Below are 13,875 nucleotides of genomic sequence, written 5' to 3'. Positions count from 1 at the left end.
TCACATACTTTTTCCTCTCACGTTTTAATAATTAACTTAAAGAGGTTTTTGTGTGTTGAACACACACACACACACACACACGCAGCTGGGCTTGGCCCGAACGTTCAGATGTTTCAAGAATACCAGATGTTCAGTTGGAACGCGTTTTTCTGAAAAAATGTGACAGTTCCATCACTTTTTCCGACTCGTTCCTCGACACATGACTGCTGGCTCCAAAACACAGCGCTGTCGTGGCTGTCTTTAGACTGACATTTTAGTTTTTTGTTGAACACATCACTGTTTGTTTACTGAGGAATATCATATAAGGTCAGCTGTTTAAATTGATGGATCATTTCCGTTCATATACATCTTCAAATGGAAATCAGGCGATGATTAGATGGTGAAGAAGTACTCAATAATCAGTTCCATCGTGTTTTGACAATGTTGTCAGTGGAGCAGTTCATGAGGGGATAAGAGGAATACTCCCAACTGAAAAAAAGGCAACCATAGCAGATGTTAATTTGGCAACAGCTCAGACTGAAACTGGATGTAATTATCCCAAACAAACCATGTCATCCAAACACTTTAATCTCAAACTAAGAAACATTTTGGTAATAAATGGATGAGCTTGCAAATGTCCTTCTAAGCGCAAATTGGTAATGTGTTTCTGGGTTTTCTGCCAAGTAGCCAAGTAGTACATGTTGAAGATTACAACATAGTCCAGTTAATGTTTTTAGCATGTAGCACGGAAGAGTGATACAAGTGGAGTGTTTTCCGAAGGGCCTGAATCCAGAGAATACATAACGACCCTGCTAAAAGCAAAACACTTTCAAAATGTCAACTTTTCAAGATTGAAGTAAACAAACATGTTTTCTGCTTGGCCATTTTGTATTTCCTGGGTTTGTTTCTGAGGCTTTAAGAGGCACTCACAACATCGTTGAAGGAGACTTTTCTCACTTACTGAGTTCTCCCTGAACTGTTTAATAAAACATTTTTGGTTTTCAGGTTCATATTTGTATTTTTTTGGACGGTGAGAGAAATTCCCTCTGGAGGAAACACAGGGATTTTAGCCTTTGCAGACCATTTACATGCACACAAAGCTATATATATAACACACTACAGGAAAGGGAAGACCCAGACAAGCACAATAGGCCTGCTACTTAAATGGCCTGCTTGTGTTTGAGAGTGTGAACAGAATATGAAAGCATGGATTGTACCAGATTGTAGAATTGTTTTTAATTTCCCTTTATCTGATGAAATACAAAAGTGAAAACAGGCAGGAAAAAAAAATCTCATTCAACTTTATTGATATGATCATCATTATAAATATCATTACCATTATCATTGTTATTAACTAAATTAAATCACCTTCAATTTTGATTTGTGTAAAAAAACAAAAAAAAACATTGAGCACTGTCAAAGTACATAAATAGCATTGCTTGTTATTGTGTGCCAACATCTCTGTGATTCCAGGTGTTTCGGAGTAAAAGGAAACACCTTGAAGTCACATTCCCCCCCGATTGGATTTTAATTCATCACATGCTGAGTGTAAACTGGGAAATATTTCCACCATTGTCACGTTACGCCTCTGTCCAGCAGGACTCCAAATGACAATGTATAAAAGACAAGAAAAAATCATTATAACTTTACCAGGAGAACAATAATAACAATAACCATACTTATAATAACAACAATTTCCCATAACAACGATAATAATTAAAAAAATTGCACCATATTGTTGGGAAGTGCACCGCTTACTGACACATTTGGACGAGCAGCTCTGCACCTAAAACAAATGTACTGGAATGTTAGAAAAACTGTCATTCGTGAGTTAAAACATCACGTTGTATTAGAAAATATTTCTCCCGTCTGACTGCTTGCACTGAATCAAGTTGAGATTAAAGCCCGTAATAAAGGATTTTAGTTGTACCGTCAATCTTTTCAATCTGCACCTCAAGGGGAAATCGCCTCCAGCATGTTAAGTCGGACTTTCGCGGACATTATCCCGGATAAACAAATCTTAAATCCTATCTGTGCATGTTCAAAATCTGCATCAATCAACACTAACACTGTGCATAAAGTACATGCTATACACTGAGCTACATCCAACCTGAAACGTGGTCAACTTTTTGCGTTTGAACGGGAGATTATTCCTTTAGTAGTAGGGCTGAGTATCTTTTTAAAAGGTGTTGTTTTTGAAAACGTCAGTACCTTAAGTGTGAGAAAAATGAGCTTATTTTCGTAAATCTTTTTGTCGACGGTAAAGGAAATAATAGTCTTTAAATGTGGAACTTTTAATACTACGTGCAGTAAAAAATGTTTAGGTAGAAATCTGAGGTTTGATACCCAGCCCTAATTAGTGGTAGAAAATAAACCTAAGAAATACCGGAAATACTGCTCAGCCAAATATCCAAACTTAGCAAAAACATTGGAAATGTGACGTTGTAATGAATGAATTTCTGAGTAAAGCTTCCTCAAAAAAAACCCAACCACAAATATATGTTTTTGAGCACAAACTCGTGACAGAGATGATGAATTTCTGAGTAAATGAGTCAGACAGCAGTTCAGCTGGAGTCGTCCAGTTAAAGGAGAGGAAGGAAGGAGGGATGTTTTTTTTTTTATATACCTGTGATGTGAGACAGGAGAGGATGGAGAGAAGTCTTTGATGAGTCTCTGTGTCTCTATGTGAGACTGTGGGTAATGATCTCTGAACAGTACATGTGAATAGTTAACATACAAATACGCATTTTCCTGATTTCAGTTTCTAGGGCCTTTTTTCCCTCTCTTTTGTGGCACATACAAACCACCCAAAACTTAACACATGGTCCCTCTCCTATCCCGCCTTTTCTCCAGTTCTCTCCCCCTCTCTTTCTGTCCCTTTGTGGCAGTCTGTCTTTTCACTTCCTCTACACCTTGTCCAGCAGAGATCTCTGGCAGTAGAGGAGGCGTCGAGGCGTGCCGTACTTCCTGAAGACCAGAAGCACTCCCAGAGTGACCACGACCAGCACCAGGAGGAGCAGCGGGATCACCACGGCTGCCGGCCCGGCGCCGCCCTGCGACACGTCCTCGATGATGATCACCTCCCCTTCCCGACCTCTCTTGGGGTCCTCGCTTTCGCAGCCCATCCAGTCTCTGAGCACGGACTTGGGGTAGCCGGACTCCACCTTCATGTACTGGTTGTTGAACTTCCAGTACTTGTTGGCTTTGTAGAAGTAAGTGTAAGCTGAGGATGGACCAAGAGATACGTTTTTGGAGGGTTGGTTTTATTGAATACACAGCAAAAAAAAAAGTATTGCAGTTCGGCTAAAACAGCTACATGTACGTCAACGATTCATCACCAAATTATAATTTTCATGATCAATTCCTCTGCCAATTCGTGTCGTTAATTGTTATGATTTTCAGTTAACTATCTCATAGACAAACATTGTAGCAAATCCTCAAATTTAAGAAGCTGGAACCGAGAAATTGTCCGCCATTGTTCCTTGCTCATGATTAATCGATTGTCTAAGAAGCTACCAATTATTTTCCCATTCATCAACAATTGTATGTGTGTATTTTACTCATTGTTGCACCTCTAACTATGTTCGATTATAGACACAAATAAGGGAAAACTTACATCCGTCTTCGCTCATGATGGCAGCCTTAATGTTTTCCGGCGCACCGCTCCACATGCTGACGGGCTTTGGATAACCGCTGTCCACGGTGCGAGTCTTCTCGTTGAAACGGTAGTACCTGCAAATGACAAAAAACTATTAAATATCTACAGTATTAGAAAACATCTCTAGCACTAGGGGGAACAAAAGGGTTAGGGTTGGACTACACGTAACTTCTAGGTGGATTCTGAGACTCAAACTCTTTAAAGAACATAAGAAAACATGTTATTTATTTTGTAACGTATTATGCAACTGAACAAAAGACAGGAAAAGTGAGTCAGAGAACTGCCATGGGGGATGCTATCTTCCTTACAAATTCACAGATAAGTTTGATACAAGTCAGAACAGGTCACTTAAACGCTACAAAAGGGAAAGAGATGACATCTTTGCACGAGTACTGCAGGAATGCTCCCACAGAGGCTGACGGAAAGTACTCCTAGTCAGACTCACTTATTGCCTCTGAAGAAGTACGTCTGTCCTGTGGGTGTGTAGTACAGAGCAGCATCAATTCTATCTTTGGGTAGACCAGGGCCCATATCTTTCAGGCTCTTGGGGGAATCCTTATCCATGGTGGACTCACTGAAAACCCAGTACCTGTCTCCTGGAGAAAGAAAAACAGCAAGATGAGAAGAAGGGGAGACAGAAAGCAGAAAAGGAAGATCATAAGAAACGAACATGAAAGAAGTCATAATAGTTAACACATGAATGTAATCACTGGAGCAACTTCGGGGACTGTATCGTCTCGAATCTGGTTTCAATATGATGGGACCTACCCTTGAAGAAGATAAATTTCCCATCATCCCTCTCGTAGGCGGCGTTGATGTTTGAAGGCAGGCCCTTCCAGAAGTGATTGATGGCCATCGGATAACCTGCCAACACCTTGTTGTTGCGCACACGCCAGAACCACTTGTCCTGCAAACACACACACATAGGTTAGAACAAGTAGAAAGTAGTAGGTAGGACACTTGCACAAGTCAAAGGGAAACAAAGGATAGAATGTGGTCTTTAAAATAATTGTATTGCTCCGAAAAAAAGGTGTCTTTTGTACCTTAAATACAAACTTCTCCCCTCTGAGGATAGCGATGGTGTCAAAGTGTCCCTCACACACATCTGGGCCGTTATCGGGCACGTACGACTTTGTGGGCCGAGGAGGGGGAGGGGGGGGAGGGGGACCACCAGATTTGCTTCCTGTGGGAAATGATGAATAACATAATATTAATGGATTTATGTACCAACACTATGCTGACCCTTGTAAAACTGAACCACTATGGTCCTGACTTAAATATCTCCAACACTAAATGGATCGCCATGACATTCAATGTTCCCAGAATCCTTCAGGTAATCCCAATACTGTTCCTTTAGTGCAACCTTGAGGTTCAATTTTGGGGTTTTGATTTAATCTTAATCTTAATATGTTTAATCCTTTGATTTGTATGGAAGCTCATTTCTGCCAATGTGAAGAAAAAAAAGAACCCTGATGTAATGTCTTCTTTCTCGGAATAGTATCCCACATTTTTTTGTTTAGCATCTGGGCTAAGTTTACAGCGTGTTTTTTTCCTTAGCATTTCAGAAATGGGTGTCCAATAGATTTATAGCTAGATACCTGCAAAGCTCTTGACATAAGCCACAGCTGCTTTTTGTGTTGAGTTCTAGCAAGCCAACATCTTAAATTAAGTTAGAAAAACATTATACCTGGCAAACATTAGCATGTCAACAAAGTCATTTTTAGTGTGTTAGCATTTAGCTCAAAGCATGAGAGGAACAGTGGTAGCTAAAAGGTTGTGGATGGTATAAGAGGAATATCTTTGCATATATATCTAATACATTCCCATTTCCTTTAGGAGACCAACCCACCGTAGATTGCCTGGACGCCTCTGCGGTCGTCGTCCGGGAGCTGGAAGTTTTCCGTTTCAAACCACTGGTAGAAGGGGGCCATGATGGCAGCGGGGTCGTTGGAGTGCTCCAGACCCAGAGCGTGACCCAGCTCATGGACGGACACCAGGAAAACATCATTACCTTCAGAGAGAGAACAATGCCATTAAGTTTTACATATCTACAATGATATATCATTCACTGTGTGCTCTTCTGCAGCATCAGGACTAAAACCACCATAAGACTGTTAAACACCTGAACTTTTGAAACAACATCCATAACATCCATCTGTTTGCAACTTACACTGAACAAAAATATAAACGCAACACTTTTGTTTTTGCTCCCTTTTTTCATGAGATGAACTCAAAGATCTAAAACATTTTCTACATACACAAAATAACCATTTCTCTCAAATATTGTTCACAAATCTGAAAAAATCTCCTTTGCCGAGATAATCCATCCCACCTCGCAGGTGTGGCATATCAAGATGCTGATTAGACAGCATGATTATTGCACAGGTGNGGTTTCATATCAGTATGTAGTGTCTCTACTGGGACATTTTTGTCATACTGACTGGGCTCTGGTTTCAGACAGAGGGTGAAAAGAGGTGCTGCAGCACAGGCAGTATGACAAAAATGTCCCAGTAGAGACACTACATACTGATATGAAACCTGAACATCAGCAGGAGAGGCCCCCGCCTCCGACGTAAGCGTGAAGTATGCGGTGCAAGCTCCAGCTCCGAACCGGCCCTGGAACAGCGTTGGTATGAAAGGGGTAAGGTTTGGTTGACCAATCACAACAGAGCCGGCCAGCTAACCAATCAGAGCAGACTGGGCTCTGGTTTCAGACAGAGGGTGAAAAGAGAGAGAATACCTGAACATCAGCAGGAGAGGACTCTTTAAAGTAGAGACACTACATACTGATATACACCTGAACATCAGCAGGAGAGGACTCTTTAAAGTAGAGACACTACATACTGATATACACCTGAACATCAGCAGGAGAGGACTCTTCAAGCTCTTAACCAGGAGGCTAAAGAGCACTAGCAAGCGTTAAACTTTGATGTCACAGTGTACTGACACGCCCTGAAGTACACTTCTACATCACTGCTGCAAGAAGTGTTGACTTCTTGAATCTACTGTACTAACCTGACCGACCCCGCCTTTTTATTATTTTTTTTATACTCACATCTGTTCATCCACTTTCCTCCTTCGACTGGACGAACTACCCCTCTGGTGTTTCCATTTGTCTGCGTTGATCTCTCTCACGCACAATAACCGTTACGACTAATCCGTCTTTAAACTTTCACTGCTTCCCTGGATGGAGGCGTAGATGCTGCTGAAATAAACTAGAATAACATTATTACCAAATAGAGAAAATAAACATGAGTATTTTTAGAAACCACAACTGTTTTAAGGATAGTTTACAACAGATCTGGGAAGCATGAGTTCAATTTCTTTAAGTGTCTTTGACAAAAACATTGAATTCATTTCGAGCTGCTTCTGCAGACCCGTCTCTGACCTCCAAAATAATGATCATGTTGTTTGTTGGTGTTGGATAAAGTTTCACAAAACTGAGCCAGTGATGCGTTACTTCACAGTTTCCTGGAACCGTTCTGAGATTGTAATTCATTTAAAGAGTTTTTAGAGAAATGACCCAGAAAGAGCTACTCACATTGTGAGTAATGTATTTATAAGTCTACCCTCCATATTTGCTGAAGCTGAAAGGTGACTAAACCCGGTGTCTATTACTGTTAAGATGAAACCTGAATTTAATTTGGAGCAGCTGTTTCTTTCTTTCCCGTTCTGGTAATCATCTCACACATTTAAGATGACTTTGATGAAACTGAACAGACTTGACTGTCAGACTGGGAACGGATGCTTTGGGGATTAATAAATTAGCAGTGTAGCAATTTAATGTCTCAATACTCAGTATAACAATAACAAAATTGCATTCTGTATTTATTTCCAGGAAGGTAAGTATTAGTAAACTGTTAGGTTAACAATGCCACAAAAATTCCTCTGTGTCTCATAAAGATTGTTGCTTAATCATTACGTTCGACAATATAGACAGAGGATCAGTGATATTGAGGGGAAGTGAATCAAACTCCTCATTAAGTTAGACACACATCTGGATGTCTGTTTGGAGGTGCTATCAGTTTGCCTGCCAAGCATCTGCTCTCCGTCGTGTCTTACAGGTCGGGGACATGAACGCAGAGGAGACGTTTGGCAGCCATGTGAACCTCTAGTCCTCTTTCTCTGTCTGTCAGCCATTTTAATGCTGAACTCTCCAGTGTTGCCGGGCGGGAGCCACCGTCCAGCTCGGCACTCCTGCTCCGTGCCAGGCAGGAAGCGGCGGGACAGCTGCCTGCAACTCAACATGAGACCTTGTTTGGGTGACCTACATTATGGCACTGTTTACTTTTATACTGTCTGTATTTTTCTTTTCTTTTGCCTGACCTCCAGTGCGGAAAGTCACTAAGTAGCTACATTTACTCAAGGTTTGTACTTAAGTTCAATTTTGGGGTAATGATTCTTTACTTGGGTAATTCCGTCTCACTCTATTACACTGCATTATACTAGATAGGCATGTTGCACTAAATGTTTGTATTTGTCAGCTTAAGTGACTAGGGGCGTTTTACATTGACATTTTATACATATGAAATTATATAAATTATACGAGAAAACAAATAGTCGCCAACCTTTGCTTTTGTAAGGCCCTTGAGAAAAGTAGTATTTAATTATTTATAACATCAGTTTGAGGCCAAAGAGGACATTCAACTTCTTACATTGTATTTTTTGTCCCTTTTTTTTTATCATTTTAAGGGGCTTAACCCTCAGTTTGGTCACCCTGGACAAATAGGTAAAGTAGTTCAAAATAACTCTAACCAAGTACAAAGCCATCAACAAAATATAAAAGAAAGCGCTATGTAAAATGCTATCATATAGCCTAGCACTAACATGTTTTCGCATGGTGAGTATGTTTGATTTTTTAAGTACATATTGCTAAGAATACTTTTACTGGTTCATATAGGCTACTTAATTAATTCATCCTCAGCATACTTCAAATCTGGTCTTTATCTCCACAGAACAAACTCCCACTTAAGAAGAATCCTTCCAAATAATATTCATTTGTTTGCATTAAAAGCAAAGAAGAAGCCATGTCTGTCCAACCAGCAACAAACAGAGATACCTGCAGAGCCAGTGCTCATTCAGCCATGCACAGTTCATAACGCTCAGGCTGCTGCAGGGTGCCTCTCTCTCTCTGCAGAAACCCTCGGGTCAGGAAGCGGTCTAGGACCAGAGCTGCTGATTCAGACCTTCCACAAACTCCCCCGACTGCAGCGGGGCGATGAGCATCCTCATGCCCCCCTCTGCCAGGAAACCCTCCCTGTTTCTGGTCTGCGGGTGAAACTACCAGCTAATCTCCAAGCGCACTCACACATCTCATCCTCTGACGTCACCAAGCGCGACCTAAAGCCCCCGCCCTCCATCCATCCATCCTTCCAGCGCTGACTTCAAAAGGTGGGAGAAGTACTCAGATCTTGTACTTCAGTAAAAGTAGAAGTACCAGAGTGTAGGAAAATTCGGTTACAAGTAAAAGTCCTGCATTCAAAATGTTAATCAAGTAAATGTAGAAAAGTATCATCAAAATATACTCAAAGTACCAAAAGTAGTCATTGGGCAGATTTCAGAATAATATATGTGATATGTTTTATAATGATTGATCATTAAAGTGTTCTCAAAGCTGGTAAATGTGCAGCTAGTTTGAATGACTTTGTATACTGCAGGGTAACTTTTGATTTACTCCAGGTGGAACTAAAGTCTGATTTAAGTGTTGATTATATTTGACATTATCAAACAAAATATTTAAAGTAACTAAAGGTATGAAATACATGTAGAGGAGTAAAAGTACACTATTCACCTCTGAATTGTAGTGGAGTAGAAGATCAAAGTAGAAAAAAATGGTCTATCAAAATTGTGCTTAAAGGTGGGGTAGGTAATTTCGGAGAAACCAGCTCGAGTGCGCTAGAATTTGAAAATACACAACCGGAGAAAATGTGCCACTTCCTTACAGAGCCCATCCTCCAACACACACGAACGCGCACATGACCAATGAGGGCAGGAGATAAGTTTGTGCACAGATGGAAGGCTGACAGGCAGGTAGGCCATCCAGTTATTTTAGCCGGGCCGGCTCAGATGATTGGTCGTGCTTTTTACAGTACTCCACAGATGACATTTTTTTATGGATTTGTTGTCAAAGCACTTATATGAATATTTATATTCATTGCTATCGGGATGTTAAGAGCATTCCATGGAATATAACAAAAAGTGTATCTCGAGCCGGTTTCTCAAACGTACCTACCCCACCTTTAAGTAGCCTACAGTAGGCTACTTGAGTAAATGTACTTAATTACTTCACACCACTGCTGACTTCTGCACAATAAGCAACATCTGGTTCTCATTTCCCAAAAACCAAAACAACACGAGGAGCAGAGGAAGGGGGGAGAAGGGAGGAGTCGGAGGGGAGGTTGTCGAGGAGAAAAGACATTCACAGAAAAAGCAGGATGTAAAAAAAAAAATCAAGAATGAGGAGTCACATTTCTCACTGTGGGTGCAGATGGAGGTCTTTGATGGTGCAGGTGTGAGGATGTGCACGGGAATGGAAAATGTCGCCATGTTAACCACTCTTTTTTAGATTTCTTTAACACCCACTGTGGCCTGGTCAATGTCCGCCAACACTTCTCCAACACAACAAACAGTCAGCGCCTTTGGTCAACTGTATGAAAAAAGTTAAGACAAAAAGAGGAGGGGGGGGAGAAAAACTCCCATCTCCACAGAAAAGAATCTGCAAGTCAGCGGCTAGCACCCTAATTACAGTGGGGCTTTGCTGAAGTCTGCAACAAGACAAAGAGGGAGAGGAGGGAAAGAGGCAGATGGAGGGAGAGAGAAAAGCCAGGAGGAAGGGAGCAGAAAGCAAGAGTGGAGGTTACCTCATTTTGTAAATAGTCTGTTTATAAGTCAAACTAAATGAGTGCTTACTTTACAAAGGCACAGCTGCTCAGAGTCACTGCAAAATGTCACCAGTGTGGTTTTAAAAAAGGAGTCCCCTACCCAAATAGACTTTAAAGAAAAAGAAATGCAATTGTTCCCAGCTGATGTATGCTTCCTGCTTTACAGTGTGTTCTACAGCTTGATTAAGCATTCGCCAAGGCAAACATTTGACTTTATACCAGAACATATTGCTTTTTAAAGGATGCAACGTTGTGCCAACTTGGCTGCAGCCGGATGATCATCTTTCCAGACACCAGGCTGCAGAACGGCACATGCAAAATCCACTTCTCCTCCCCCTGTGTGTTGGTAGAGATGCCCCAGTAAAAATACGATGCTATTAAGGCGAATATGGTCAAGATGTTGCCTCGAAACCAGGGCTGCTCAATTAATCATATTTGAATCGCAATTACGATTATGACTTGCAACGATTACGAAAACAACGTAATCTAAATAAAACGATAATTTTTTTATTATTATTTTTTTATTTTTCTATTTTTTTCTTTTTTTTGTATTGGTTTTTCAGTTGAATTATACTTAAAGTTCAGGGTAATCAACTGTTAAAAACATACTGTTCACATTTTTTTTCCAATAAATGGATGTTTTCAAAGTAAATGGATAATCGTTTTTAATAATCGTGATATCAATTATTGACCCAAATAATCGAGATTATGATTTTTGCCATAATCGAGCAGCCCTACTCGAAACTAAAACAGTCTGGTGATTTTCTTTTTATGGGTTCTCCACATACACTTGAAGTCGCTTCACATGGTGGTATTAATCACACATTGGTCATGTATTTAGAGTTATAACACTGAGTTACTACAGCAAGCCAAGGTGTGAACCCCTCTCTCTTTAAATCACATATGGAAAGGTCTTAAATCAGAGTGACTTTATGTCCCCCCCCTGCTCCTCCCTTCCTCCACCAGCCCAATAAAACTCCTCTGATCCAAACACCAGACAAAATGGCGCGTGAGCCTGGAAAGTGAATAGAGGAAGGAGAAATGCTGCATTCTAGTGGAAGCTGAGGGACATTAACTCTAATTCAAAAAAGATCAAATAACAGAGTAATATTTAAAGTATAAATCAGAACATTTATTGCAGAAATCCATGAAAAACACAAATCGTAAAGCATGAGGAAGTCCTTGAGTATATTCAATACACTGAGATTATTCAGAGTAAGGACTTGGCAAGCTGATAGTGTTTTTAACTATTTGATTTGTTCTTTATTAACATCATCCCTTTAGGTTTCAGTAATAGAGACTTTTTGTGCTCCTCCATTCTTTGGGCTTGTTCCTGTTTATCATTCCACGACTCAATCCCTTTGTCCACCTCTGAGCTCAGCATCACGATACGTCTCTGTGAGAAACAAACACCAAGGTTAGAGGCAAAAGGTGACACAGAAAGATAAATAGGAGATATGCTACAGAAAAGACAAACGTGTTGATACTCACTGCTAAAACTTCCCTCTCCTGCTTCCTTCTCAGCTGTCCCTTCAGTAGAGGCGCTGGTCTGCCGTCTGTCCAGATAAACAAACAAGAAAACACAATGCAAAATGTTCCAGACGTAGATCACAAAATGGTTTCTATCTATTTCTATAATTAACTAATGCACGCATCATTGGCTTAAAGGGGCCCTGATGTGCTTTTTCCTTTCCTGTAATGTGTTTTTGAACATTGAAAGCATGTCAACATGTCACAGTAGAGGCATAACATACAATTATGAAAATGAGCATAAAAAGGGCCCCTCTAAATATCCCAAATTGAATAAGAACAAATGTCAAGTCAATTTAATTATCCCACACAAAAACAAAAAGGGTGAATCACTGTTAATTGCCTCCTTCTATTTCGTATATGGCTTCGCCCTCTAAGGCTATCGCTATTGGGTAATCCCCCTGCGCACCCGCGCAGCACTGAAACACTTGTAGTCCACGCCCACCCGCAAGGTGGGCCCCGCCCTCGGGCCTCCTTCGGGTATAAATAGGAAGGAGGCCCGGCCATCTGCTCCCTCTTTTCTTCAGCAAACCTCGGCAGTTACTGAAGCACAGAACCATTAAACATCATGAGCAACAACTGCGTCCGAAATTGTCCCTCATGTGGCTCAGGATATATCATGAGCTATGACACGCACGCAGTGTGCGAATCCTGCCTGGGGCCAGAGCACGCGGACTCGGCTCTCAGCCAGCAGGTCGCTTGCTCACATGTGCCCGTCTCCCCATCAGCCCCCGACAGGAAGCGAAAGAGCGGACGCTCTAGCTGCTGCGCGACGAGGACGCTTGGCCCGTCAGCACGTGTGAACGGCGCCATGTGCCTGGAGCCGAGTGCCGGCCAGCGAGTCGGACGACCTCCCTCCATCGGTTCACCGTGCGTTCTCCCTCCTCTCTCTCCCCGGACGGGGAGACCAGAGTCGGAGCAGGGCTGGTTTGGCGCCGAGCTCGGTCCCCTTCTCGTCGCCCAGAGACGGCGCCCCCTAGCCTGAGCTCGACCGGGTGGCACGGTGTAGCTTTCAGGCGCGCGGCGAATATATCATCGCGCTGCTCTCCAAACCTCGGTGGAAGACACTGGTAGAGCGGTCCACACCCGAGGCAGGAACTCAGCAAAGGCCGCAAGCACGGGCGCTCTCTGTGCGCGTCGTCGCTGGTCTCCCAGGCCGAGGTTTCCGTGGGTGACACAGATCCCGCGCACTGAAGCAGAGCGTCCGTTATGAGAGGCCAGAAATGCTACTGGACGCTCAATCAGCCGTACGCTGTTAGGACCCCAGTTCCAACGCCAGGTGGGTCATGAAGACGGCCGCGGAACAGGCGGACGGCATTCCGCCAGCATGTCAGCGGCTCCACCTGCTGAGCGCCACAGGCAGGCACCACGCCGGGCACAGCCGCGGCGTCCACAGCGCCACAGAGGCCGCAAGCGGAGAGACGCCACCGCACTGCCTCGCGTCAGACTCGCCCTCGCGGCTGCAGGGCTTGTCCCACGTCTCCGCTCCCCCAGAAAGACAGGGCTCCCGCGCGAGTCAAAGGGAGTGAGCTCCCCCGCCTCCTGTCCTCCGCGAGGGCTTACGAGGAGCGAGCTGGTATAAGCGCCGCTGACACTAATCTGTTGATTAAGTGACGCAGGCTTCCCTGCAGAAGCCTGCTGTTAACGCTATCGTTATAAACCTGCAGATGCTTGCGGCATTCCTCTGTCCGAGATACGCTCTATCACACGGGCATATAAACCCTGAGCCGCGTTATTAACCCTCATGTGGGCAGCACTGCACCACCTCCATGCCCATCCCTGCGTGTTTAGCGCCTCATGATGAGATCGAGTGAGAACGCAGCGTGT

The 13,875-nt window shown here is 42.7% G+C and overlaps 2 protein-coding genes across 2 annotated transcripts in view; both read right to left on the bottom strand.

Annotated features, from left to right (window-relative positions):
* Positions 1-1,263: 1,263 nt before the first annotated feature.
* mmp14a (matrix metallopeptidase 14a (membrane-inserted)) lies at positions 1,264-10,183 on the bottom strand. Its single transcript, XM_010779461.1, has 7 exons — positions 10,114-10,183; positions 5,487-5,666; positions 4,681-4,820; positions 4,406-4,544; positions 4,083-4,233; positions 3,596-3,711; positions 1,264-3,202 (listed from the first exon to the last, which is right to left on the bottom strand). Exons 1-7 carry the CDS (start codon positions 10,181-10,183, stop codon positions 2,886-2,888), a joined length of 1,113 nt encoding a protein of 370 aa, XP_010777763.1. The 3' UTR covers positions 1,264-2,885.
* A 1,445-nt stretch (positions 10,184-11,628) lies between these two features.
* Positions 11,629-13,875, bottom strand: part of mrpl52 (mitochondrial ribosomal protein L52) — a 9,558-nt gene continuing 7,311 nt past the window's right edge. The window contains exons 4-5 of the mRNA XM_010775636.1: positions 12,010-12,074; positions 11,629-11,914 (exon numbers count right to left, since the gene is read on the bottom strand). Of these exons, the coding sequence (XP_010773938.1) occupies positions 11,762-11,914; positions 12,010-12,074 (218 nt within the window). The 3' untranslated portion in view covers positions 11,629-11,761. The remainder of the gene's footprint in view (positions 11,915-12,009; positions 12,075-13,875) is intronic.

The sequence above is a fragment of the Notothenia coriiceps genome, unplaced genomic scaffold (genome assembly GCF_000735185.1).
Source record: "Notothenia coriiceps isolate Sejong01 unplaced genomic scaffold, NC01 NC01_scaffold00000339, whole genome shotgun sequence".
In the NCBI taxonomy this organism is placed as follows: Eukaryota; Metazoa; Chordata; class Actinopteri; order Perciformes; family Nototheniidae; genus Notothenia; species Notothenia coriiceps.
The sequence above is the reverse complement of the archived record's forward strand: the minus strand, read 5'-3'. Positions and strand labels throughout refer to the sequence as shown.